This window comes from Narcine bancroftii, chromosome 5 (genome assembly GCF_036971445.1).
Source record: "Narcine bancroftii isolate sNarBan1 chromosome 5, sNarBan1.hap1, whole genome shotgun sequence".
Taxonomy (NCBI): Eukaryota; Metazoa; Chordata; class Chondrichthyes; order Torpediniformes; family Narcinidae; genus Narcine; species Narcine bancroftii.
This window is the reverse complement of record NC_091473.1, coordinates 231,220,907-231,247,415: the sequence shown is the minus strand read 5'-3', so window position 1 is coordinate 231,247,415 and position 26,509 is coordinate 231,220,907. Positions and strand designations below refer to the sequence as shown.

General features: G+C 38.2%; 1 protein-coding gene across 4 annotated transcripts in view; it reads right to left on the bottom strand.

Moving 5' to 3' along the window:
- Positions 1–4,057: 4,057 nt before the first annotated feature.
- Positions 4,058–26,509, bottom strand: part of LOC138765024 (protein phosphatase 1 regulatory subunit 12A-like) — a 207,937-nt gene continuing 185,485 nt past the window's right edge. For all 4 annotated transcript variants that reach the window (XM_069941647.1, XM_069941648.1, XM_069941650.1 and 1 more), the window contains 4 exons: positions 25,576–25,680; positions 25,433–25,483; positions 18,617–18,667; positions 4,058–8,701 (listed from right to left, as the gene is read on the bottom strand). In XM_069941647.1, coding sequence (XP_069797748.1) covers positions 8,615–8,701; positions 18,617–18,667; positions 25,433–25,483; positions 25,576–25,680 — 294 coding nt within the window. In that variant the 3' untranslated portion in view covers positions 4,058–8,614. The remainder of the gene's footprint in view (positions 8,702–18,616; positions 18,668–25,432; positions 25,484–25,575; positions 25,681–26,509) is intronic.

Genomic DNA, 26,509 nt, shown 5'->3' with positions numbered 1-26,509 from the left:
AAACATTCTCATTAGCCTGACCCAGACAAAAATGCATCAGAAATAAATGTTTCATCATCTTCATTTGGAGCATAAATATTAAGTAGAGTCCAAAATTCACTAAAAATCTTACAATTCAATTTAAGAATACATCCTGCCTTTTCCTCCATTGATTGTAATTCAAAAGATAAATTCTTATGTATCAAAATTGCTACACCTTTAGTCCTGGAATTAAATGAAGAAGAATATACATGTCCTACCCAATCCATTTTCAATTTCATACTTTCTTTGACATTCAAATGTGTTTCTTGTAAAAAAGCAATATCAATTTTCATTTTCTTAATATACGCCAAAATACATTTACGCTTAATCGTACTGTTTAAACCTTGAACATTAAAAGTAGCAAACTTCAACTTTGACATACCTACTAATATAACTAAGAACTAATAATATCAATATATAAAAACTCAGATCAACGTAAATAGGCCCTCCAATAGGAGAAAAATAAACTACAAATTAAAGTCTAAAAAAAATAAAGGAAACCACCCCCCCCCAAAAAAAACTACCAAAAGGTAATAATCCCTAAACAAAACTTGGATGTGGATCACCCACCTGTGGCTGATGAATAATAGAACATAGAACAAATCTCTCCATCCCCAGCCAAACAAAAACAACAAAATATCATAATGACATAAAAAGTAAAAATAAAAAGGGTTCTTCTATTCATCGAAGAGATTGCAGACTCGGTGACTCCATTTCAAGAGAAGTTGGATTCTTTCCATTCCCATTTCTTCCATTTCTACCATTTCTTCCATTTCCAGAGCAACCAGATTTTTCTTTAGGAGGCAATGGTGGACTATGACTTTGTCCTCTTACATCTGGCAACGAATCAGCAAAAATCATTGCCTCATGCTCATTCTCAAAAAACTGAGATTGAAAGTCTCCACAGAACACCTACAACACTGCCGGATAGCGAAACGCAGATTTATGGCCACAAAACTTCTTTAACTGGATTAAATCGGCGCCAACGCTGAATAACCTCTTGACTCAAATCAGGGTAGAAAAAAACTCTACTATTCTGATTCATTAATGGAGCTTGTCATTGTCTCGCATTTTGCACTGCTAAACAAAGTATCGTTTCTCATTTTAACTGATCTTGAAGGGAAATAGCCTCCACTTCACTAAAATGACTGCGAGGTCTTCATCCTCCCATTCTAAATCCACTTCATAAGTATCAGTTTTGCTCTTATATTTATATTCCCCTTTTGAAATTATCACTTGGTTAACCATTTCAATAAGATGCACTGACTTTCACCAAATTGCTGTACCTACATGCTCAGTGAAAATATTTTTAGCATGAAGTCCTGCAAGAGGATGCTTTGCAAGGTAAGTGCTAAATTTGTCTCTGGCACCATTGATCTTATATAATGAAACAGTGCTCCATTAATTTCGAGAAAAATCAATTGCACAGCAGCAAATTATTTTGGCTGGATTATATATTTGATTGCATGAACAAAAGAACCAGCGTCAAAGGATCCATTTTCAGCCCAAGGTATGCAGGATCTCTTCATAAAACCACTGAGTATTCCCTTGTAGTTCCATAGTGTCAGCTGAAGCATATTAATTATTTCAGGATGTGGTTCATGTGCTACTACAGATGCTTAAGAATATATAACTAAGCTGACACTGCAGTCGGTAGTGAGGGAAAGAGTTCTATGGGAAGCACTGCGTCTAGAATTAGGAGTCTGCAAGGAACATTCTGATGGTAACTATTTTGGTGACTTATCATTGTGTCCAAGCCAATATTTATCATTTAATGCACATCATTAAAAAAAATCTGGTCATTGTTAGTGGGAGTACACTATAGGCAAGTTTTTGCTGTTCCCTATATTACAACAGTACCTCAGCGTCAGCAGCTTTGGTACATCCGGACATCAAAGTAGACAAGGAACAAACTTTATTTTGCTGTTTGAATTATCCATTCATTGCAGAATTCATAATTAATCAGTCATGTTATAATGGTGTTTTTTTTTGTCATCTCGAGATGCTATCATATAATGACAGGTACTGAATAAAAGTGGGCGATAAGAAAAACAGCAACCAGATCCACTCAAGGTACTGCACCAAGGAGAGAGGTCAATTGCAAATACAAACAAAGCCACATCATTAACCTTGCATCTAGTTCTGCACCAGTTACTTTCAATATATGGATGAAGCAAATGCCTTAAATAAGATCTGACACACGAATCAATATGGCCCCACTCCAGTACAATTATTTCTTTCATTTTTCTATTTGTAATTATATTTTACCCAAATATTATTTATCATTTTAAATATTGCTTGTTTAAAGCTTAACTGCCTCATTACAGTGCTTCCTGGGTTTTAGAATAGTCAAGGTTAATCTGTTAGCACCACGCCATTATTGAAAAAAAAGAGAAAAAAAAACATTTGCAGAGTTACATTCCTCTTCTGAACTTGGACACAAATCACTCATCCTTTACTGATGCTGGATGTGAAATTACTGTAGCTATTTTTTTTAAACCACCACCAAAAAAAGACCGCAAAGACTGAATTGGCTCATGCAAGAGTTTCAACACCATCTTCGTAACAGTGATTAACATGAAATTCTGGCCATGCCACTTACCTCCCATATCCCCTGAGTGGACTGGAATTGGACTGTAAAGATTTACCAATTCTTCGAAACAAAAAAAAAATCAAATTAAGAAATCCCAAAGTCCCCATCTGATGACAATGTTTCAATTCTAATGGATATATCTTAAAAATTAAAAAGAGTCATGTTTTCACTGTGGGAGAACCTGTAGCACACAATAGAAAGGCACTGATTACATTAGATTTCCTGTTTATGCTGCATTGGGAAGCAATCAGATACCAAACCACTATCAGTATCTCAGGACCAATAAATTAGGAGCTGGAAGGATGAGGGGCTGGCAGACATAGTTAGATCAGGTTGAGCTTTTTATGCCTCTTTAATAGGGGTGTCCAAATTTCTTTAACACAACAGCCACTCATGATAAACTTCAGATATTTGCCGCAAGATATTAAAAAAATATTATATACACATTTTTACTCTTACATGCACATTTTATTGCAAATATTTTTTTATAAATATTAAGATACATATTTATTCATGTGTGTAATTTCTAAACTTAATTGATTAGTTTCAATAATCAAAAAGTGCACATACACTATATACTCGTGCAATAGTTGAATTTTGTAGAGCAATTTTTAGAGTAAAATTTAGGGGTCGACTATTACACGCATACCATTGACTGCATTAAGTACCTGTGCCGTTTGGGGCACTGGGAGCTCGAATGGGTTGGCAGATGGCCAGGACTGGATAGCAAGTCCGCATTCAGGGTGTCAGGAGCTCGGATGGGTGGGTGGCTAGGACCAGGTGTCAAGTCCGAGTTCAGGGCATCGGAACTCGGATGGGTGGGCAACACCTGATGGTAAGTGTCCGCGGTCAGTAAGTCAGGAGCTTAGATGGGAGGGCGGGCGGGCAGGCTGGACATAGGCGAGACTCCCCAGTCGGGGCAGGGCAGGGGTGACGTGAGTACGGATAGGCTGGTGGCTGGGGCCAAAAATGGGGGAGTCGGCTTTTACACACTATATATGGTATACATAGCAAATATTTTCCAATCACAAGCCATGAGCACCAAGACTACCAATGTGAGAACCAGCTCATGATTCTTGTCTCAGCGAACATACTTCCGTGAGCCGCACATTACATGTCAAAGAGTTGCATATGGTTCACGAGCAGTGATTTGGCCACCCCTGCTCTATAACAACCTGCATTGCCTCTTAATATCAATCAACAGTTAAAACTGCAGTTTGCATACAAAAAACTGTTAGTTCTCAGAAATAACAGAGGGGCATTATTACTTGTGAATCAGGATAAAAGATCAAGAGTAAAATTAAAGTTCCCAAATGGTAGCTAACAATTGGTATGTATTCAGAATATTCTGAAGGTGCACAGTATTGCTTCATGAAATACCAGAAGACTGTGGAAAAATAAAACATCATGTGTCACATGGCAAAAATTCAAGGTACACAAACATATTTAAAATGTATTTATTTATATTTGACAAAATACATTTTTCTGCAGTTTATTGAAGTTTCATGCAGATACAAGGTGTGAATAGTTCTGTAAGCAGGTAACATCTCAATGCATAGACCAATAAATAAACTTCATAAAATCTGAACTGATGTAAATTACACACAAACACACACACATTACTAAAAATGTACACAAACCACACAACAGTTTGCAATGCACCAATATCCAGCTATAAACATTAAAAGAATACTAAAATGCCAAAAAATTCTGGACAATTACTGGATTGAAAAAAATGAACTAGAATTGGTACTTGTAAATGGAGGAATTGTTTTCTGATTATTTCAGATCAATATGTGTTGGTAAATCACATTGGTTTTTGCACTAATTTATCTAATTTTCAGTTAGCCATACCTATTAATATGGTTCAATGGCATCTTATGAAGATGCTGATGTTCAGAGCTTTGGATCACACTAAAATCTTTTACCTCAGGATGCTGGGTCTGGCTGCTGTGCATTAAAACATTGGTTTTCATGGTCCAATGAGTGTGTTTAACCACTCCTTCATCCATCAAAACAACATATTTATAATTGATGAAGTGTGGGGTGGAGGAGGGAGTCACAACTAAAGTTAATCCTGACTTTCCTCTTTAAAATGTGCATTTTAGATTTCTCACATCTGTGACTCTCTTCATCTCAACCCCCACCCCAAGATACATCTTGGGGAGAGATGAACAAACCACTCCAAATATAAAAATTGATCTATTATATAGTGCAAATTTTAGCTCATTACATGACTTTAACAGTTAAGAGAAAATATTTTCCATAATCATACATGCCTTGTAGACAATTCAAAGTCTGCTATAAATATATTCCTTCTTCTAGGCACATTATGCCCTTTACCAAGCTAATTATAAGGCATTGAACCAATTTGAAGTGTTATATCACAAATTAAAAATCTGCCTGCAGTTTTTCCAGCATGATGCTGTGGGTTAAGGGCATCATTGAGACCAACAGGAATTAAAGTGAAAAAATATATTTTAACTATGGCCATCTTGGTGTCATCTTTCACTCTCAGTGAAAGACTCCTGATGGTTAAGGCTTTATTGATATTTAAAAAACATTCACTTACTAACAGTACTAAATGTTTGTCAGGAAGGAAGTAATACTGACAGTTTATGCTCCTGTTTCTTTTTTAGCAAAAAGGTAGGTGAGCAAAATACAATTACAGAAACAAGTGCATCAGTTCACTTTGAGCAGGAGGGAGTTTTGGTAATAGGCACCATCTAAAAATATTATAGCTACAGGTGAGATTCTCAGGCAATTTCCAGGGCAAGCAAAACAGATTCTGAATCATTTACGTCGCAATGAGTGGCCATCAATGGGGATGGAATTGTTACATTTCTTGATTCCATGATTTAACTGTATTTAACCTGTCATGCCCACTGCACTCTAAACTAGTTTCACTCATAGAACTAAAGCTCAAGGATTTGTGCCCATCCACAGTATGAACCCCCCATGTTTACAATTTATTTGTCTGAAAATCAGTGCTTTAAATTTTAAATGCTCCAAAACCCCTGATTTTCTGGTGGCTTCAATCAGAATTAGAAACTGGTAACAGGAGGTTCGATTACAGCAAGTGCTAATTAGTCTCCAGTAGTTTCAAACGTCATAAAATCCACAACCATGAACTGTGGGAAATACAATTTGAAGCTACTTAAAAAAAGTAATGCCTCTGGTCTAGCATGCACCCCTGGGAAGTTAACTGATGATATGTAACATCTCTAGATGCTCACTGCATTATGGTTTTAAGTGAGTTGTTGAACTTCAGCAAGATTTGAGATGTGACCTGTTTTAGCTGTATGGGACAAGAGAATTTTTTAATGTCAAATTAAAAAAATATATACTCAAAGTGAATTTTAATCTTACATGATCTGCACAAATATTAAAACGAGCATAGATATACTAAAACTTTGGAAGAATTCCTTTAAAATCAAAGATCTTAAAGATCTTCACACCATTTCCTTGTGGGGAGATATTGCATTTTTTAAAAATGAATGATTCAGAGGGACAGAAAGACAGCTGAGCCATGACCAACCTTTTGTATACACTGTGGGCCAGCGGAAAGGCAGCAGCAATGATCCCAGAACAGGATGCTGCATGGTTGAATGGAAATGGTGGGTTTTTTAAAAAAAAAGGAAAATTATGCGTTCTCTCCATAAATTAATATCTTAACCTGGCAATTTCAAAGCTCTCAAGATATTCAATTTCACCTCTTTCAGTTTGATTAAAATTTTACCTTCCATTATTTGATCAACCACTTTTCAACTTCTCTTCACTCCCATTGACAAACTAAGTTAAATGCTGCAGGGTAACACACTCGGTGTACTAGTTTGGGCTTCTGCACCTCACCGTTTTAATTCTCATTGCACAGCCCAACCCTTGCAAAGAGAAAGCTGTAAGTTACAAGAGGAGTAATGTTTAAAGCACAAAAATGCTCTTTTTATTAAATAAGTTTGTTTTAGAGTTAAAATGCCAGGTATTGACATTCATCGACCATGACCAGCAAATGTATCCAGAGGTAAAAAAAAAATCCACACCCATTAGTTGATACAATCTACTCTTTAATTGTACTATACATTGAATTGGGCCAAAGAAAATTTCAAAACCTCACAGAAGTCCAAAGTTTATTTTTTCTTTAGGCAATTATAAATCTAAAGGCAATTCTAATAATAAGCATATCAGAAAAATTACTTTGTATCTGCACAAAACTCCATCTTACATGAGCTGCACTTCATGTATAATACAGTGCTTCCATCTTTAGAACCAAAAGAATCACAAGAATTTAATACACTTATTGTATCAGGGAGCAATAAAAGACTCACATGTAATGGAAGCATTTGCAAAGGTGACAATGTGTTTAGTTCTTTTCATTTACTTACAATAGCTGTACAATGTACTTTCAAACCTGAACTCAGTGGTCTATTTAACCATAAAATACAGATGTGTTTACAAGCTTTAAATAATGTGCACATTTCCCCACATGTACATTCCCCAACATGGGACAGAAATGTTCAAATTATAACACTAAAATGATACCTAATATATTCATAGTTTTTAAAAAGGCCACCAACAGCTGCATATTGTAAATTCCCAGCAGTACGAACCATCCTGTAAAGATGTGTATAATTTTAATGCTGCATATAGGACAGTTAATAATTTAGTCCTTTTTCATTTGATTCAGCAGTATTACTGCAAGGTCCATTTTACACAGGGTTTTTAAAATAAAAATCACCCAATGCATTTTTAGTAACCTGTAGGCCTTAAGGTAAACAAAAAACAAAACTGATGGCCCTTCTGGTACCATTGAGAATGTACACACACACACACACACACACACACAGACTTTTCAGTACCCTACTGGCATTGCCTACACTAGACATTTTAGTCACAGAAAGCACTCGACAAATACTAGATTTGTTTGTGAGTGCCATCAGTTTAAGGACTATACCATGAGTTTTTGAATAGATCCTTTCCCTGAACTCCATTGTATATGTAAGGAGGTGCTTGCTCTTGAGAAGTACCATTTAATTTTAAACCTTTGTAGTAGTACATAGGAGATACAGTATATTGCTTAGCATGCAATGAAAGATTAAAAAGATAACTTTGAGCCTACAAAGGTGTACGATTCAAGCGTACAGTCAAGAGAGCAAATTCCCAGTCTGACCTAAAACTAGCTTTGTGTGACAAGAGATGAAGCATAAAAAAGTGCCGTGTCAAGAAAAAAAAGCAACACTAGAAGCATTTGTTTTAATGCATCTGTAACTAGCCCTAATAAGAGATCTAAATCTGAATCATATTTTCTTTGATCAACTGCTTTCTTGATGGGATAAGCATTGTCCCAGGGATTAATTTCGAGGGAAGCAAAAAAGGTTGGTAACCATTAGTGTCTCTTCACCTTTTATTTCAGAAAAAGACAACCGGACACTAATAACTATCTCAAAGCTTTGAATACAAAACTAAAAAGATAATTCACTGTTGACAAAGTAAACAAAGTGAAAGAAGGCAGCTGATCAAATATGAGCATCTCGTTAAAATAATAAAACAGCATATTGCACGTACGATTAATACTTTCTGTACCATTCAGTCTAGCTGATGGTTTAACTTTAAAAGGAACAAGCCATGTTCTGCAGTGATTTTAATTACAGTGCAAAGTGAATACTGCATAACAGAAATATTTGTCAACATGAGGCTGACCAATTGAGGGGCACTGTTAACGTGACTGAGCAGATGTGGTAGTAAAAGGCATTTCCCAGAATAATTTCTCAAACACGACAGGTTGTGGTTCGATTGTGATAAGATGAAAGTGAATTAGTATTTTATCCCCAAATGCATTACTGAAGGCCTTGAAACTGCTGAGGAGAATCATAACCTGATCAAACTTCAGACATCAAACTCTTTCTGTTGCTGTGGAAACAACTTTGTTGTGATGACTCTTTTACAGAGCAAGAAGGCTCACTGTTGATTTTTCCCCTCGCCTCTTGCTCAGAAAGGCAGCCTTCATTTTGACAATTTACTTATTACACGGATTAATGCTCCATTCTCATCTTTTAGCCTTTGGTTGTCAGATTTCAACTCTGTTAAAACCTGCAAAGAGAAAGCAGTATTTATTAAATGCACTCTTGTTTGGAAGCAGAGTTCTGAGAAGAGGAACTTAACCTGAAAATGTTCACTGCTTTTCTTCCCACAAATGCTGACCCTATTCCCAACTATCTTTTTTTAAAAATAAATGCATAGTCCGCAGTTTCGGTTCATAGGAACCATTAATAATAAAGGATCAGCCATCAACCTATTTCCTGTGCATTCTCTAGATATTATACAACCTTCAATTTAAACCTGTTGTAAAGATATAGTTAAATTATGAGCTCCAGCCTGACTGCCATTAGAAGCTATATTTGGGAACTGTGTAGCTGTGTTGAAAGCAACAACCGTCAACCCAAACCTACTGCTTATTCAGATGATTAACGTCAATATTTATTGCTAACAAATGACAGATGAGAAACAGAGCAAATTTCAACCATATTTATTCCATGAAATGCTTGGTCAAATGTACAAGTGACAATGAATTGACCAATAAACAAAGCCTCAAAAGCAGGCACATCAAAACTCCAAGCTAGGGGACAATAGAGAATGTGGACCTCAGTGGAATTTACCATTGACTAAGAACAGATGGGTGCAGTTTTGCCAAGCACCAGAGGACAATGTATGTAAATAAGACGTCTGGAGTGGTAACTGATAGATGTGACACAGGAAGCTTTTGATTTCAAACTTATGCATGGGACTATGATGCAGCTTTGGCAGCAACTTGTCCACTGGTCTCTTCCACAATGATCCTGGCCACAGTGCTGGGTTGTCAAACAGCATCTTTATATTTATATGCCTTTGTTTAAAAACTAGATCGCCCTTTGGATTGGTACCGAAATCAGGTAAATTACAACTATGGCACTCCATGTGGTTTGAATTTGAAATGTATGACATCTCCAAGTTTTTGCTCTTCCACCTCCACAAGCTTCTTTCAACTATCTCAATAATGTGGGGTGCATTACAATGAGCATATTAAGGAATCAGCAACTAAGCCAACTGAAAAAGAAAAAAAAAGATGGCATTACAGTGTAGGATTGTTATTTGCAGTTACAGCAGAACCAATTATGCACTGCAAAAAAAAAACACAGTTGAATTGGTAGGTGAATGATCCTCAAATTAATTTTAGCTTTTGCCACAAAAAGGCAAGTTTTCAGGTTCAAACTTAATTGATAAAGTTGTTGAAAATTGTTTTAATTATAGACATCTTCAAATGTAATGCAAACCTCTATTTTAAAAGTAGCTCTTTCTCATTGAGTTACACAGAATTATTTCAGTCCTTGCAACTCAAGGAGAACAGGAAATGCATTTGCCCTCATTTTAAAAGCTTTGGTAACAGGGTGCAGCACCGATCCAGCACCTCAGGGGCCAGCTCCGCACCTCTTTGTCGCTGGTTTTGGGTGAGCTACGGCACCTAGAAAATTAACACTGCACCCCTGTTTGGTAAAATACTTTCTGAAGATATTTAAGAACAATAACTACATACTTGAGATAAAGCATTAATAACAAAAAAAATACTGATTAAAAAATATAAAATATTGGGTCCATTACTCAAGCCACAGTTTTTAAACAGGCAAAAAACGACAAACTTCCACTGATATTGGCAGGGAAAAAAAAATCAGAATAATGTTGAAAATGTGTCTCTGAAAATCCTATAGGTAAGAACCGAATAACAAGATATTAGAGTCAAGAGATTCAAGGAACATTGAAAGCTTTGGGATAGTAGAACAAGACCTTCCCAATAATAGAGAACAGGACGGGATAATGAATTTTATGCAAATTCATGGAAAATTATTCTGAATTATACATTAGCAAAGCATTGCACATTAGTAGAGACAATCATGGTGATTTACCAAATATACATCCACTACATAAAATGGGATAAATATCAGTAGAAAGAAAAGTATTTCACCACAGAGAGATTTTTATGTAAATATCCACTCAATTCCATGAATCTTAGAAGATGAAATTTATATGCAGTATGGAAATATGACAAATGCCTCAAGGTGTAAAATGGAACAGTGAATCATTTATTATTTTGGAACCACAGCTGTGCAAATTTGTATATAATTTCCATGTGATTCAAAACAGAGGAATTTGGTGCCAAGGTAGAAGACCAGCTGGGATCTTTTTGAGTGGCAGAGCAGGCATAAGGGACCAAACGACCTTGTGACTGGTTCTGCATTTGTGCTAAAGATGTGGCTAACAATAATAGGTAGCTGGTCTTCCCCTCGAAATAGCCTTCTTGGAGACATTTTTCACAAAAAGAGCTCAAAGTTTAAGAATGTTTCAAGGTTCAAAGAAAATGCAAATCGACAGAGCGAGAGAATTAAAAACATCTCGATACTTTGCACATTTCATTAACCTGATGACAATTCTACATAGCTGCACATGAACTGAAGGAAGAACATCCACAGATGTCAGCTCTCAACAATTCTGGCACAGAATGGTAGTGACGTTTGGAAAGATGTTGAATTAGCAACAGATAACATTCCTCTCCATTTCCTGCCCACACAATTATCAGACTATCAGGAAATCTTACATCAATTGAACATTGTTATTGCTTTTTCTATTCCCCATCATCATATAACAATAAGTAATAGCACATTTGCTAATTATACAGTATGTTTCTTGTTATCTGAAACTCTCAGGGCTGGACGTATACCGGCTAACTACATTTTCTGGATATCTGAGAAATGGCTTGAAGCAGCCGAGTTTAAGCAGCAGAATATTTGTATCTGCCGATCCCAACACATCCCCACCGCCATTGCCAAACCTGCCTGGGAGCCTGACATCCTGCTCAGATCCCCAACACCTCCCCTCTACCATTGCCGAACCTTCTGGGGAGCCAGAGGTACTCGCTCCGATCTTCAACACCTCCCCACTGCCATCACTGAGCCTGCCTGGGAGCCCGAGGCCCCTGGTATGATCCCAGCCCAGTACCATCAGCATAATACTTGGATCAGCGGTTAAAACAACAACAAAGAACAAGGGAAGGTTTTTCAAGCATGAAATAAAGTTTAATTCTTACCAAAAAAAAGTGATCTTTGCTTCCAAAAATAAGATAAATGCAGCAACATTCAAAATGGTTTCAAAATGGCATTAACGGCGTGTTAGAGTCCCAGGTGAACACGGCAGGTAAAAAAAAAATCAACTTTTTTTTCAACTTGTGACGTCATGTTACTGCTGATCATTTTTCACAGATAACTGGAAGTGGTTTTCAGATAATCAGATACTATGTACTGAATGAGAAAGAAATTCTCATTACTTTTAAAAAAAAATCACATTTAAATTGAATACAATAGTTTCAATAACATGGTTGTGGTTGTAGGGAAATTTGTTGAAAATTATTTGCTCCATTTGACTGATAAAACAAAAATTGCATAACTAATTTTACTCAATATTTCAAATACTGCTCAAAAGAAATGGATTAGTAATACCAGTATTTTTGATGGAAACACTTTCTGTACTTTTATGACACTGCCTTGGCATTGTTGTAACTGCACCTTTTTTCTCTAAATCTATACTCTGCATTTGTTTAATTTTTGCACTCTTGCACTTAAGTATGGGTTGACTTGGCTGGATAGCATATTTCCACAGTACCTCAGCCTGTGTGATAATAAACATCAATTCAAATCTATTTATGTCAATTATAGTCTCAACAACTTTAAGTAGCTTTCTTCGCAAGACATTTTGGAACAGTGCCATGTTGAGAGAAAACTGACGCAGGCTGCTTTGGTAGGAACTGCAAGTTCTTATTAGGAATGGCATTTTATTACAATGAGCCAAAAACTCAATGACAGATCCTGGCAGATCAAACTGATTCTTTTCCCTTGCCTTCAACCAAGTAGAAAATCAAAATGTATGGCAAGAAATGAGTCTGGGCAGTGCACATGGCACTACTAAAATGTCACATTTTAAAATTAGCCATATAACTCACCATTGGAAAAAAAATTGGCCAGGCACTGCAAAATTAACCCAGTTCAAAGAGATTACACTAAATGACAGAACGATACTGAAGAAGCAGGAGAACACAGACGATCTAATGGCAACAACATTAATTTTTGCAAGTAAAATGTAGATAATTACAGCATTTGGATTCATAACAAAAATTAAATTTACTATTTCAGATTATGTTGTTCTATTGGAAGTGACGCAAATTTCTCCAGTTATAAGATAAGCTTCATCCAAGCATGAAGCGCAACAGTGAAATTCTGGACACAAGAGAATGCAGATGCTGGACTATGGAGCAAAAAAAAACTGCTGGAGAGGGGAGGAGAGGTATTTCTTTATTTTGGGTCACGACTGGATGGAGGGGTATAAAGGCCAATATAATGAGGGGGAGGGGTGAGACACAGGCCAATAAATAATTGATGGATTGAGGAGGGATGAAGGATGATGGAAAGAAGGAGCTAGGTAGGGGAGGAATAGAGTTGGGAGAGAAAGACAGATGGGTGATTGGTGGATGCAGACAAGGAAGAAACAATTACAAATAGGATCAGATGTGGAAGGAGAGGATGAAGGAGGAGAAGGCTGCTGAAGGCTGATGTAGAGACACAAAGGTTGCCAGTGCTGGAATGCAATAGTGAAAGAGGGCGATAATGGGGACCATGAATGGAGTTGTCCTGAATGAACAATGAACTAGAGACATTGCCTCACTTTCACTTTTATTTTTTTCACTTTTTAAAATTGATTTTCAAAGGTGGTCTATATATAAATGTTTGCACTGTGAAGTTGCCACAAAATAATGAACTTTGTTACATGTTCATGACAATAAATTCTGATTCTGAGAGGTATGGGGCAGCTAGAACCAGATAGGGGAAGGGATTCAGTGGAAGAAATGTGTGGGTAGCAGGTGAATGGAACCAGGATGAATAGGGAAATGAAAATAGATGGTGGGAGTCTGGAACACGATCAGAAGGGGAAAGGTGCGGAGAGTTGGGGAGGTTGTGTCTGATTATACGTCCCCTCATATGGCCATTGCAGAGGTGTTCAGTGTCAACGAGAAATCGCCTTCCTGACAGAGAGTCCCACACGTGGATGAGGCTGTCACGATTTGCCAACCACCGCAGGCTTTAATGATGGTTGGCCATGACATTTTCCTGAAACATGCAGGGTGGGCAGCATCAAAGAGCCCTCGCACCCCATTGTTGATGAAAGTAGCAATACTGTTGGGTCAGGGGGTTCACTTACTTCTCAGTTTGCTGTGGCCTTGTTGCAGGGGCTAGCGATCTGCTCCACCTAGGTGCCGTTTTCTTTCTTGTCTCCAGAGCACGTTCGCTCAGGCTGCAACTTTCCTGGGACCACTGAAGTCCTCATCAGTGAACAAGAGTCTGACGTTGTCGGGCAGCTGCTCCAGGAAAATCTGCTCAAAGAGCAGGCAAGTCCTGTGTCCCTCAGCAAGGGCGATCATTTTGCTCATGAAGGCGGGTGGTGCCCTGTCCCCCAAACTGTCCATATGCAATAATTGGGCGGTACGCTTGCACCATGAGAGCTCGAAGGTGCGGGTTAATAGTAGGAAGTTGACGACCCTTGCTGCCATCTCTTGGTCGAGTGAACTCACCATGTAGTAGTAACGTATGTCGTCTGTGTTGATCCGCCGAAGTGGAACTGGGCCTCAGCCTGTTTGAATCGCACATGTGGCTGCGATGCCCAGAAAGCTGGCAGCTTCAACGAAACCACATTAAGAGCCACTTGGTCCGTCATCTTCGGGTCCATCTGCTGATTGGACCTGCCGGGGTCACTAATGTAGCGCACATGTCTCCATGAAGTATAGAAAAAACAACACACACAAGGAGTCGAAGTCGAAGAATGATTTATTGCACCGACATATTTTGCCTTATATTCTCTCCGCGCTGCTGACGACAGGAGTGACGACACAGCAGCGTCGATCTCGGATTGGGCGGCATTCCTGCCGTTGCTGGTTGTTTCCCGCCATGCAGGTGGTCACCTGGGATGAAGGCCGTTGGCCCCTGCAGGGTCTGCGCCATCACTACGTTTGTCAGCCATTTCGTGCACTGGATCGCATTCCAGTTTGCAGAATGCAGGCCCAGTCATCTATTAGAATCTGAGTCAAGAACTTGTTTTATGACGTATATGCCTTAAAATAAGGTTAAACGACCTTACTGTTACAGAAAAAAAAAATTGTGTGGTGTTTCAATCCAATAGAATAATTTGAAAATTCCTTTTATCTAAAAAGTTCAAAATAATTTTTTTTTTAAACAGTAAAGTTAGTTTAACTTTTTAAAAAAAAACATGTTCTAATAAAATTCTTTAGTGTTTGTTCAGAATTAAATTTTTTACTCTCTGGTTTAATACCCATGAGAATCCTTCAATAAACCAGACTACTTCAGCCTGCTTGATAGCATTAATATCGGTATATGTTAGATGTGCTCAAAAACTAAAGTCTTACTGTAACAAATTCTAGAAAATAAATCAACACTCACAAACACAAGGAGGTTTGAGTGAACTTTCAGGATCAATGGTGAACACTGTCACTTTACCAATGCCTACAAAGCTCATCATTAATAACAAGGTCTTAAACAGCGACATGCTTCCTGACAGGGTGGAGAGCCCGAGGGTCAGAATTACTAAAATGTTAGAGTTCTTAAAGAATTGAAATAAGAAGGAAAAGACCTTAGTTTTTCTGCTTATGAAAAATAATGTATTCTTGAATTAAATAGGTTAGGCATCAAGGTTGATGAGTTGCAGGCACAGGGCAGTTTTAAAGCTATTACAAAATCATAGCTCAAAAGACAGGAATGGAACGGTCAGTTTCCAAGTAATATAGAGATAAGGATGAACAAAAGGGAGTCACAAATTGATTAAAAAACATTTGTAATTGAAGGCAGATGACATGCTAGAAAGCTGAACAAATTTTATTATCCAAGCTGAAAATGAGGAGCTAAAAAGGGTCAATCCTACTTGTAGGATATATTCCAGGCCCATCAAAAGGCTATAGTGAGATAGAAGAATAAAGATGCCATCAAATTACTGAGCTGAAGGTGGGTGGAAAGGGTTAGTGGCATTGATTCAAGGCTTTTGGGAGATGGAATATAGTCTTTAAACTATATAGATCTTAGATGATCAGAAAAGGGGAAAATGGGAGGAAGAATGTCGCAATATGTGATTTAAAAAGTTCCAATTGTATGGTTTGAAATAAATTGTACTGTGATTTTATTTCACTGCAAAGGCTGCAATCAAAATACTTCTTAACAGATGTTTCTTTTAAGCGCACATCTATGCTTGAGCTGCAAAATGATGTAAACCAGAGGCCAGATTCTGCCTTTATTCAAACAACACATGCAAAGTGGAAAAAGTACAGGGATAGCAGACAAACAGGAACACCTGTTTGGATATAGAAAGAGTTGGCTGTGGGAGGGAAGAGGGAAAATGGAGGTTGCAAGTTCAGTCTCAACCTGCTCAATGCCGCAGAGGCTTATTTAATTGCCTCAGAGCAAAGCAGAGGCTTCATCTGGATTGTTCAACTGGGAACGAGAAAAGTGAAACAAACAAAATGTGGACAATTTTTAAAAAGGAACTTTACAAAGTCTTTCACACTCCACCATCCTTTAACTTGAATAGCAAATCAAAAAGTCATTGTCCTCTCTAATAAAGAACAGCTTAAAAACTAGTGAAAAATTTCACAAACTATTGCAAACTTGATCTTCAATTATAAAACAAAATGTATTTCACATTTCTAACCTCTGCAAGTCAAAAGAAATTGACAGGATGGTTATAAGGGAGTTCTTCCCTATTTTGAGGTGGGGGAGGGAAGAGAAGAACCAGAATGAAATGTCACAATCTCAGGTTATGGGGCAAGGGAAACGAGATGGAGATAAGAAGAAATATCTTTATTGACAGGGTGGCAAACCTACAGAATTCACCACCACAGAAGGATGTGGAGCCGGTCATCTGCCTGCACATGGCCCATTTCTCTATTCTCTGCCTATTCATACATCTAAATGCTTCTTAAATGATGCTATAATCTGCTTCCATAAACCCAAGCAATGCAATCCAAGCACCTACCACTCTAAAAAAATAAAATTAAAATCTCCTTTACCTTTTAATCTAAGCACTCTCCTATTTGACATTTCCACCCCATCCATGCCTCTCATAATTTTACAAACTTCTATCAGGCTGCCCTTCAGTCTCCAAAGAAAACAATCCAAGTTTGTCCAACCACTCCTTTTAATATTCTCCAATTCATCCTGGTGAACTTCTGCATCTCCTACATCTTTTCTGTAATGAGGTGGTCAGCATTGCACATAATATGATGTGGTCTAACTGAAGTTCTATATAGCTGCAACATAATTTCATAATTATGCTCAATGCCCTGACCAATGAAGGGCGAGGCAATAGTTACATATCATGTGGTGTGGAGAAAGAGAGGCTCTATATCTAATTGTTGTCACTTTTTGGGAGCTATGGATCCTGCCATTTACTGTATACCAAATTCTTTTTCTAAATTCTTATTTCCTAATTTCTCCACTTCCAAAGGGTGATGTTCACTCTTGCTTTCTCTACAGCTGCTGCCTGAACTGCTGGGTACTTCTAGCATTTGGGGTTTATTCTAGATTTCCTAATTTTAATGGAACCTTTTCCTTTCCTACCTGTGGTAAAGCTTGTATTTCAATACACACAAGGAACATAGGCAAGTATTAATGCACCAAATAGCAAACCAAGATGCATAAAAGTTAAATTCAGAAAGCTTGTTGAGGGAACACACAGGAGAGCAAAATCAAACTATAACAGGAACATAAGTAAACATTTTTAACTTATTTTAAATACAAACAGTGATATGGATTTGGCATATTACAGTTAATTTAAACAGGCATATTTAGTCTCTTATTTTTCACTAAAATCCTTTCAATCTTTAACTGAAAAACCAAGAATACACTGGCACACCATTATGAGACAGGCAACTAATGCAGAACAGGTTAAGTAAATTTAAAGAGAGGCTGCATGAGTGTTACACAGAGAGAGGGAAGGAAATTAGTCTAATGGGAAGGTGTGTAATGTTTTGCAGAACATAAAAATGGTTTCCAATTGCAGAGATTATCAAAAGAGAAATTTCTATTGAACTGAGGTAAATTTTACATTATAAACCCTGTAGCTTAAGACAGGAACTTGGACTGAGCCTCTCTCTCTCTCCCCACACCACATTATATGTAACTATTGCCTGGCATGAAGACAACTTGTGCTCCTAAATCAATAAAAACTGGAGGGTAGTATCATTACAGAAGGTTAAAGTGAAAGGTTTAGGAACTTTGGCTTTGAGACACAGTCCCTTTACAGCAGGGGTAGTCAACTTTTTAATTTTTAATCTTTAATTTACACATACAGCACGGTAACAGGCCATTTTAGGCCATGTGTACGTACCAGGAGTGTAGGTTAATTGGGTGCCATGAAATGGCCTTTTACTGTCTGTATGTCTAAATTAAAAATGTAAAATTAAAAGGTTGGCCACCACTGCATTACAGGATATATAACTAATGCTTCTTTTCATTAAATTACAAGCCAGAAAATGTACAGGGCTTGTGTGGTCTGAATTATTCTTTGCTGACCATGATATGCATAATACAAAATGAAGAACAAGTGTTATCTCTGGATGAAAAGGTATCTTGTTGTAGTGTTAAAAAAATAATAGAATTTCTCATCACATTTTAAAAAGTTTTTGCTGCAAGTTGAAGAATTTTAAAGAGGAAAAAAATCCATCTGCTTTTGTAGTTATGCTGGCCATGTGAACAAAATGGCAGTATTGAGAACCTTGATCAACTTTCTGGAATTTGTTCATTATTATACCTAACAACAATTGGTACCAAGAGTGAAGAATTACCTTGGTCATTTAGGGGATTATATGATGAGTGTTTTCAGGGGAATTCAATCATTTCTGTGTACTGAAGAGAAACCACATCATACCTTTAACTCTTCTTCCATTTCAGACACTTTTCTCTCCAAAGCACGTTTTTCCTGTAATGGATATATTGTGCTATATATTAGAATAAAGAATACAAGTACTCCCGACTTGCAACCTATGTGACTTGCGTCCATCTGCAAATACGACCGAATTCTAAAAAAATATAAAATTTATGCAGTTTATGGCATCTAAGAGCCAAAATGTGCATATTTACCTTGTCAGTTGGGATCCTGGGGTCCAAAGGCTGGGCGTGGCCATCTTGATTCCTTTGTTCAAGTCTTCTGTTGAATTCAGTTGGCACATGCGCGATTGGTTGACGCATACGTGAGTTACCTAAGTGCCCTGGTATTGAATTCACGACCATAACTTGCACATGTGCCAAATGAATTCCAATACATGAACCCACAACATATGCGCCAACTGTATGACTCGTCCATGTGCACAGGAATCAAGATGGCTGTGCCCAGCCTATGGACACCGGGACGCTGACTAACAAAGCAAGTACGCCCATTCTGGCTCTTACATGCTCTGTATCCCTGTTATAGTTTGTCAAATACAACATTTAATTAAAAAGTTTGCTTTAAGACTTTGGTACTCCACGTGTGTGACTTATGACCATTTCAAGATATCATCGAACCTTCGACCCCAATTACGGTCATAAGTTGCGTAGTATCTATATACACAAGCATCTTTCGCTATAGTTTTTAAAAAAATAACAAACATTAATAGCTGATTTGTTCAAATTTCCCCTTTTTTTTGAGGACCATAGATAGTAACAAGTTATTATTGCTGCTTCTGGAACAGTCAGATAGAGTGAGGTGACTGATCCCTCTTGATTCTTAACTTCTTCCAATTTGACGAGCTGGGGAATGCTGCAGGGTAGCCAAGAATTATGTCTGAATAATTGCAAAATTTAAACCTCTGCCTATATTTTGGGTCATACCACAATCGCTTTGCTCCTCTGCTTCTGATGGAGAATTCTTGCGAGGAAAGACAAGCAGCCAGATGGTGTGGTACACAGTGGTACTGATGACATTGTTGGGAAAAGTGATGAGGTCCTCAAGGGCAAATACAGTGAGTTAGGAAGGAAGCTAAGGAGCAAAGCTTCAAAGGTTGCATTCTCTAGATTGCTGCCTGTGCCACACGCTAATGAGGGCAAGAATAAATTAATGTGTGGCTGAGGAGTTGGAGCAGGGGTTCGGGTTTGTGGATCATTAGGATCTCTTCTGGCGAAGGCATGATCTGTACAAAAAGGACAGGTTGCACGTGATCTGCAAAGTAACCAATATCCTTGAGGACAGGTATGATAGAGCTGTTGGGAAGTATTTAAGCTAATTTAGGCAGGGGTTGCAAACCAAGATTCAATTTATTGTCGTGTAATAAAGGCAGTGCAATATTACATAAAATTTGTTTTCGTTTGCCATAAGGCAAGCAGATTTGCCATTGGCAGAAATTGCCTGAAGTGCCTTTTACAGTCAGAGAAAGGGAAACAAAAGTCTCCTCAGAGTCACCGTGTGTCCTCGATTCACCTCCAGCGCTCCCACAGCCCCTGCAGCCACACAGAATCCAACTCAAACCATCAGCAGCCTGAGCTCCAGACAGAATGCTAGGTCACATAATGGTGTAGTTGATGAAATGGCAGATACTATGTTTAGTGACACTGTGAGAAAGGACAGGCGTGGAATGGATGGAACATAAATGTAGTAAGTTGAATGGGTTGTAATGTGTGTACTTTAATGAGAGTATTAGGAATAGAGCAGATGAAAGCAGAGCATGAGTCAATATGTGGAACTACGACGTGGCCATTACAGAGACTTGGCTGTCTCATAGGCAGGAATGGCTGCTGAACACACTGGGATTTAGCTGTTTCAGAGAACAGGAAGGGAAGTAAAAAGATGTACCCCGAGCTGGGAAACACTCCCTTTGCTGCATGCCAGTGGATATGTCTGAAAAGTGGTGGCATGAACCAATTTCTTCCATTTCATGTCCACCAGTAAGTTATGGGATCGTAAAAAGTCTGCACCCAAAATTGGCTGAGCAACAGAAGCTAAGATGCAATTCCAATGGAATGTGGTCCCTCCTATTCCAATAGAGATCCGTCTCGTGCCAAAGCTGGGATGGTAGTTCCATTTGCCGCTCAAAGAGCCAGGTGTTGTTGCTTATGCGTTCTTTCAAAATAGAATAGGCAGGAGTAGACCAACCTCAGCACCCATGTCTACAAGAAACTTGCACTTACCCACGCTGTCTTGAAGATACAATAGGCCCAGTATTTGTGCCAGCTGCCAAGGCACTACTGGAAGATGGTTTTTTTCATTTCCTGCCTTTTTCCTGTAATAGGTACATTGCTGGACACATTTATGTGCATTTTTTCCCCAACGGCGATGGAAAAAAAAAACAATCTCGACGCACGTCCCTCCTTCTTTGATTGAACTGCAGATACAGGAGGCTCATAGGACACGGGAAATGTATCGCTGCCAAAACAGGCTGTATTTGAGCAGACTCTTGTGTAGGAGTATGATAGAGCCTATCAGCCTCCCGTGCTATGTCATGGGGACGGCGGAAATCCATGCTAGTGATGGGTATGGCGACACGAGCTGGGAGCTTTGATAGGACTAGGGTCTCTAAGAGCAGGCAATGAGAATGACCATCCGCCAATGCAAGCATTTCATTCATTAAGTCCAATGAATTTCTTTCACCCAGGCCTTCCATATTCAAAAGCTGCATGCCGCACTCATATCTCGTCAATTCCAGTGTATCCAGGAGAAACTGGCGGAACCTGGTGTACTGGTTTTCCACCGGGGGATTGGCAATAAATTTGCTTACTTGAGATGCAGTAGTGGCAGAACCTCGTGTCCTCTGCCATTATGCCCAGAAGACGGAACTGGGTTTCAGCCTGAATAAGCCAAACCCGAGGTTGATGGGTCCAGAAAGGAGGCAAGTGAAGACTAACTGCGTTAACCGCCACCATGGTGGCAGCTGCTGTAACTGCATCCATTATGACTGTAGAATCAGACTTCAGCTGAATCTTGCAGTCAGGGTCACCAATTGTAGAGCTACTGAAGTAAGATTAGTCAACTCAGTACTGATTTATTCAGAGTTGACAGGCTTCTTTTATACACTGCATGTCCTGGGCTCCACGAGGCAAGGTGGGACGTCACTATGAGACTGTGCCTTCCGGCAGGAGACTCAACAGTTCAATGTGCCATTCCTCAGCACTTGGTATTCATCGCGTGTGGTCCATTAGGTGAGTATGCAGACGTTATAGTTCCACACGCCCGCAGAACTGCGCCCACTTGGCCCACTACAATGTGGCCATTAGAGAGACTTGGCTGTCTCATGGGCAGGAAAGGCTGCTGAACACAATGGGATTTAGCTGTTTCAAAGAGAACAGGGAGGGAAGTAAAAAGATGACAAGCAACATAGCTGATCAGGGATACCATCACTGCTGCAGTAAAGGGGAAAGTAATGGAGGAATTGTCTACTGAGTCAGTGTAGGTGGAAGTCAGGAACAAGAAGAGGGCAATAACCTTACTGGGTGTATATTATAGACAACCCCCCACCAATAGTAACAGAGACAGTGAGCAGTAGAAAGGGACACAGATACTTGAAAGATGCAAAAATAACAAGGTTTTAGTGATAGTTATTTTAACTTTCCTAAAATTGATTGGCACCATCTTAGAGTGAAGGGGATGGAGTGGAATTTGTTAGGCATGTTCAGGAAGGTTTTCTGACACAATATGTAGATAGGCCAACTGGAGGAGAGGCTATCCTTAACCTGATTTTGGGAAATGAGTCAGGATTAGCGTCAAGATCTCAGTGGAGGAACAATTCAGAGAAAGTGATCACAACTCTCTCTCCAGCACTATTCAACAGGAATAGACTTTGGGAAAATATTTAATTGGAGTAGGGGAAAATATGATGCTATGAGGCAGGAGCTTTAGAGCTTAAAATTGGGAGCAGTTGTACTTGGGAAATTGTGGCAAATGTTCAGAGAAAATTTGCACGATGCCTTGCATGAGATGGGGAAAGGATGGTAATGGTGTACAGAGGATGTAGAAAATCTAGTTAATGAGAAAAGCTTAAGAGATTTAAGAACTAATAGAGCTCTGAGAAGTACAAGATTACCAAGAAGGAACTTAAGGACATAGGAGAATAGGACCATGAGAAAACCTTGGCGAGCAGGATTAAGGAAAACCCCAAGGCATTCTACAGGTATACGAAAAACAAGAGGATGAGCCTTGTGAGGATAGGACCCATCAGAGATGACAGTGGAAATGTGTGCATGGAGTCAGAGGAGGTAGTGGAGATCCTTAATGAATACTTTGCTTCAGTATTTACCTGAGAAAAGAACCCTGGCAACTGTGAGTGGATTGAAACGCTTGAGCATGTTGACATTAAGAAAGGAGGAGGTTTTGAAAAGCACAAAGTCACCAGGATCAGAGAAGATTTACCTGACTACTATGGGAAGCGAAGGCAGAGATTACTGAGCTACTGGCGATGAACTTCACATTGTCATTGGGGGTAGAAGTACCTGAAGATTGCAAATGTTGTTGCCCGATTCAAGAGAGTAGAGATAACCTAGGAAATTATAGTCCAGTGAGTCTTTATTCAGTGGTAGGCAAGCTATTGTAGAAGATCCTGGGAGACCAGATTTACCAGCATTTAGAGGGGCATTATTTGATTAGAGATAGTCAGCATTGCTTCATCAGGGGAAGGTTATGTCCAATGAGCCATTGAATTTTTTAAGGATTTAACTAAGAACACTGATGAAGGTAGAGCAGTGGATGTAGTTTATATAGATATCAGTAAGTAATTTGATAAGGTTCCCGATGTAAAGCCTAATCAGTAAGTAAGGAGGCATGGAATCCAAGAGGATCTTGCTTTGTAGATGCAAAATTGCCTTGCCCAGAGAAGGCAGATGGTGCTTGAAGATGGCTCATATTCTGCATGGAGGTCAGTGACCAGTGCTGTTCCACAGGAATCTGTTGTGGGACTCTTCTGTGTTTTTTTAATAAATGACTTGGATGAGGAAGTGGAAGGGTAGGTTAATAAGTTTGTGGATGACATGAAATTTGGTAGCGTTGTGGATAGTCTGGAGGGTTGTCAGAGGATACAAAGGGACATTGATAATGCAGACCTGGAAGTGGAAAAGTGTGAAGTGGTTAATTTTGATAAATCAAATTTGAAGGCGGAATACAATGTTAATGGGAGGATTCTAGGTAGAGTGAATGAAATGAGAATCTTGGCGTCCGTAGGAAACTTAAAGCTCCGGCATAGGTTGACAGCATTGTTCGGAGGACATATGGTGTGTTGGTCTTCATTAATCATGGGATGAAATTCAAGTGTTGTAATGTTAAAGATAAACAAGACTTTGGTTAGACCCCACTTAGAATATTGTGTTGAATTCTGGTCACCTCATTACAGGAAAGATGTGCATGCAATAGAGAGGATGCAGAGGTGATATACAAGCAATGTTGACTGGATTGGGGAGCATGACTTACGAGGAAAGGTTGAGTGAACCTGAGAGTAATGGATGTTGAGGGGTGATCTGATAAAGATGTGCAAGATGATGAGAGGCAATGACTGTGCTGATAGCTGAGCTTTATTCCAGGGATAAAATGGCTAACATGAGAGGATATAAATTTAAGGGGTGATGCAAGAGAAAACATTCTTCATACAGAAAGTGGGTGGGGGGCTTGAATTCACTGCCAGCAATGGTCATGAAGGCAGGTAGAATAGGATCTTTTTAGAGACAATTAGATAAGTACATGGAACGGTCATGCAGTTGTGAAATTCCAGGCAGCTTTTAGAGTAGGTTATTAGGTCAGCACAACTGTTGGCTGAAAAGCCTGTATATTTCAATATTCAAATGAGGACAGCTCACTAACTTATATGTTCTGGTCTTGTCGACCCTAGTCAAATATTGGGAAGAAGTTTTCCATATTTTATCAATAATTATTAATGCTAACTTAACACCAGATCCGTTAACAGGCATACTTGGGATGGCTGAACAGAAGATGGTGAAATTGTCTTCATCTCATCATCATGTATCAGCCTTTGCTTCTCTTATTGCAAGACGAATAATTTTGCTCAGATGGAAAGATGCTGACCCCCAACCCCACCCCCGCTCATAATCAATGGTTACATGATATGATGTCAAATCTAACTTTGGAGAAAATAACATGTACAACATGTGTTTTAAATATAATTTTTTCTAATCTTTGGGACTCCTTTTTTGAATTACTTTCAATCTTTTAATGGGAATATAATTATGTAACTTGTGATTCTCGTGGATTTGCGTTTCTTATATATACACACACGAGTAGTATTCTTTTTCTTAATATTGCCATGCGACTTTGGAATGGTTTAGGACTTGAATTATATAATCATATTTTTAATTTTTTTCTCTTTTTAATTTTTTAAAAATATATCCTTAATTAATAATGTTGTACAAGGTAAAATAAAATTTGTTAACGAGTTTGCTTACTTTGTTACAGCTTTTTCTGTTTGTATTATTATATATTTAATAAAAATATTGAAAAAGAACAGTAAATTATATAGTAATGTGGTAACATTTTAATAATGTACATTACTTCCTCTAAGAAGCTCAATTGAAAGCTCCTATCTTGAGGAACGATTCATTTTACTCCTACAATAAAGTTTGAAGGTTTGTTATTGATCTCTTGGAAAGGAGGCTAGTTCTGAACGCAACTATTAAGGATGACATTGCAGTAGATGAATAATTTTCAATTTAACTTAATGTCAAAAGTTCCCTTTATTAGATGTGACTTTATATGGTGTGCAGATAAACAACATACCCTTTTTTCCATCTCTAGCATTGAAGACTTATCATAAATCCGTTCCTGTTTCTGAAATAGATAAGTACGCACATTAGTCTTTATTACTGGTCTTCTGCATTATAAAGCTGAATATTTTTAAATAGATTGTATAATCTCTGAACCTGAGTAGTTTTCTCAAGCTGGGCTTTCACGTCAGCAAGTTCAAGTTGTGCAACTTGCAGTTTAGCTTTAAGTTTATCATTTTCAGTCAAGGCCTCTTCGTATAGCTTTAAAACAAAAATAATAAACACAGATATATGTATTCTAATTTCAATTCAATTGGTGATTATTCAACAACGTCATTAAAATAAAAGACTATTAAAAACATCTGCAGTTACGAGAAGATAAATTGATGCTTTGTTTCCACATCCACAATTAGATTCAAACTTTATTTCCAGAGGAATGGAAGCCTTCTAAAAAAAAAGTTATGCTCAGTTGCAACTTAAAATTCTTCAAATGAATTTTGCATTACCGCCACCCCCATGTTTTTATTTCCCAACCAGATGGGGTTAACAATCTCCCATTATTGCCAGCAATGTAAAAAACTTGAATTGTTGCTTTAGAGCAAATTAAAAATGTTATCCAGCCTGGAAAATGTAACTTCTGCTGAGGTCATACTCAAATTTGGAACATTTACTGTATTCTTTTGAACAAACTCCTTATTTATTTTGTACAAGAACTGCCTGGCCTTTCATGTGGGTGGATGCATATGGAAGGAGGAAAGAATAGCTTCAAAATTTGAAAACAAGTTTCTGCAAAATAATTTAATTTATGAACAAGTTTTTTTTAATGTCAGGAGGATCCATTGTTGAGTAGCAGTTTGAGCATTGGTGCAACAGAAATGTGAGCCATTACTTGATTTAATCATAAAGGGCCTTGCCCATTCTAAAGTTCATTGAACTGTTTACAGCAAAGATTCTCTTCTGAAACATTCAGCCAACTCTACCTAATTTATATTAGTTTATGGAGAATGGAAACAGATTTGACCTTTTGTTACTGTAAAGGGAGGTGAAGAAATAATTCAAGTTAAAATACAGATAAAAGCTAAATAGACAT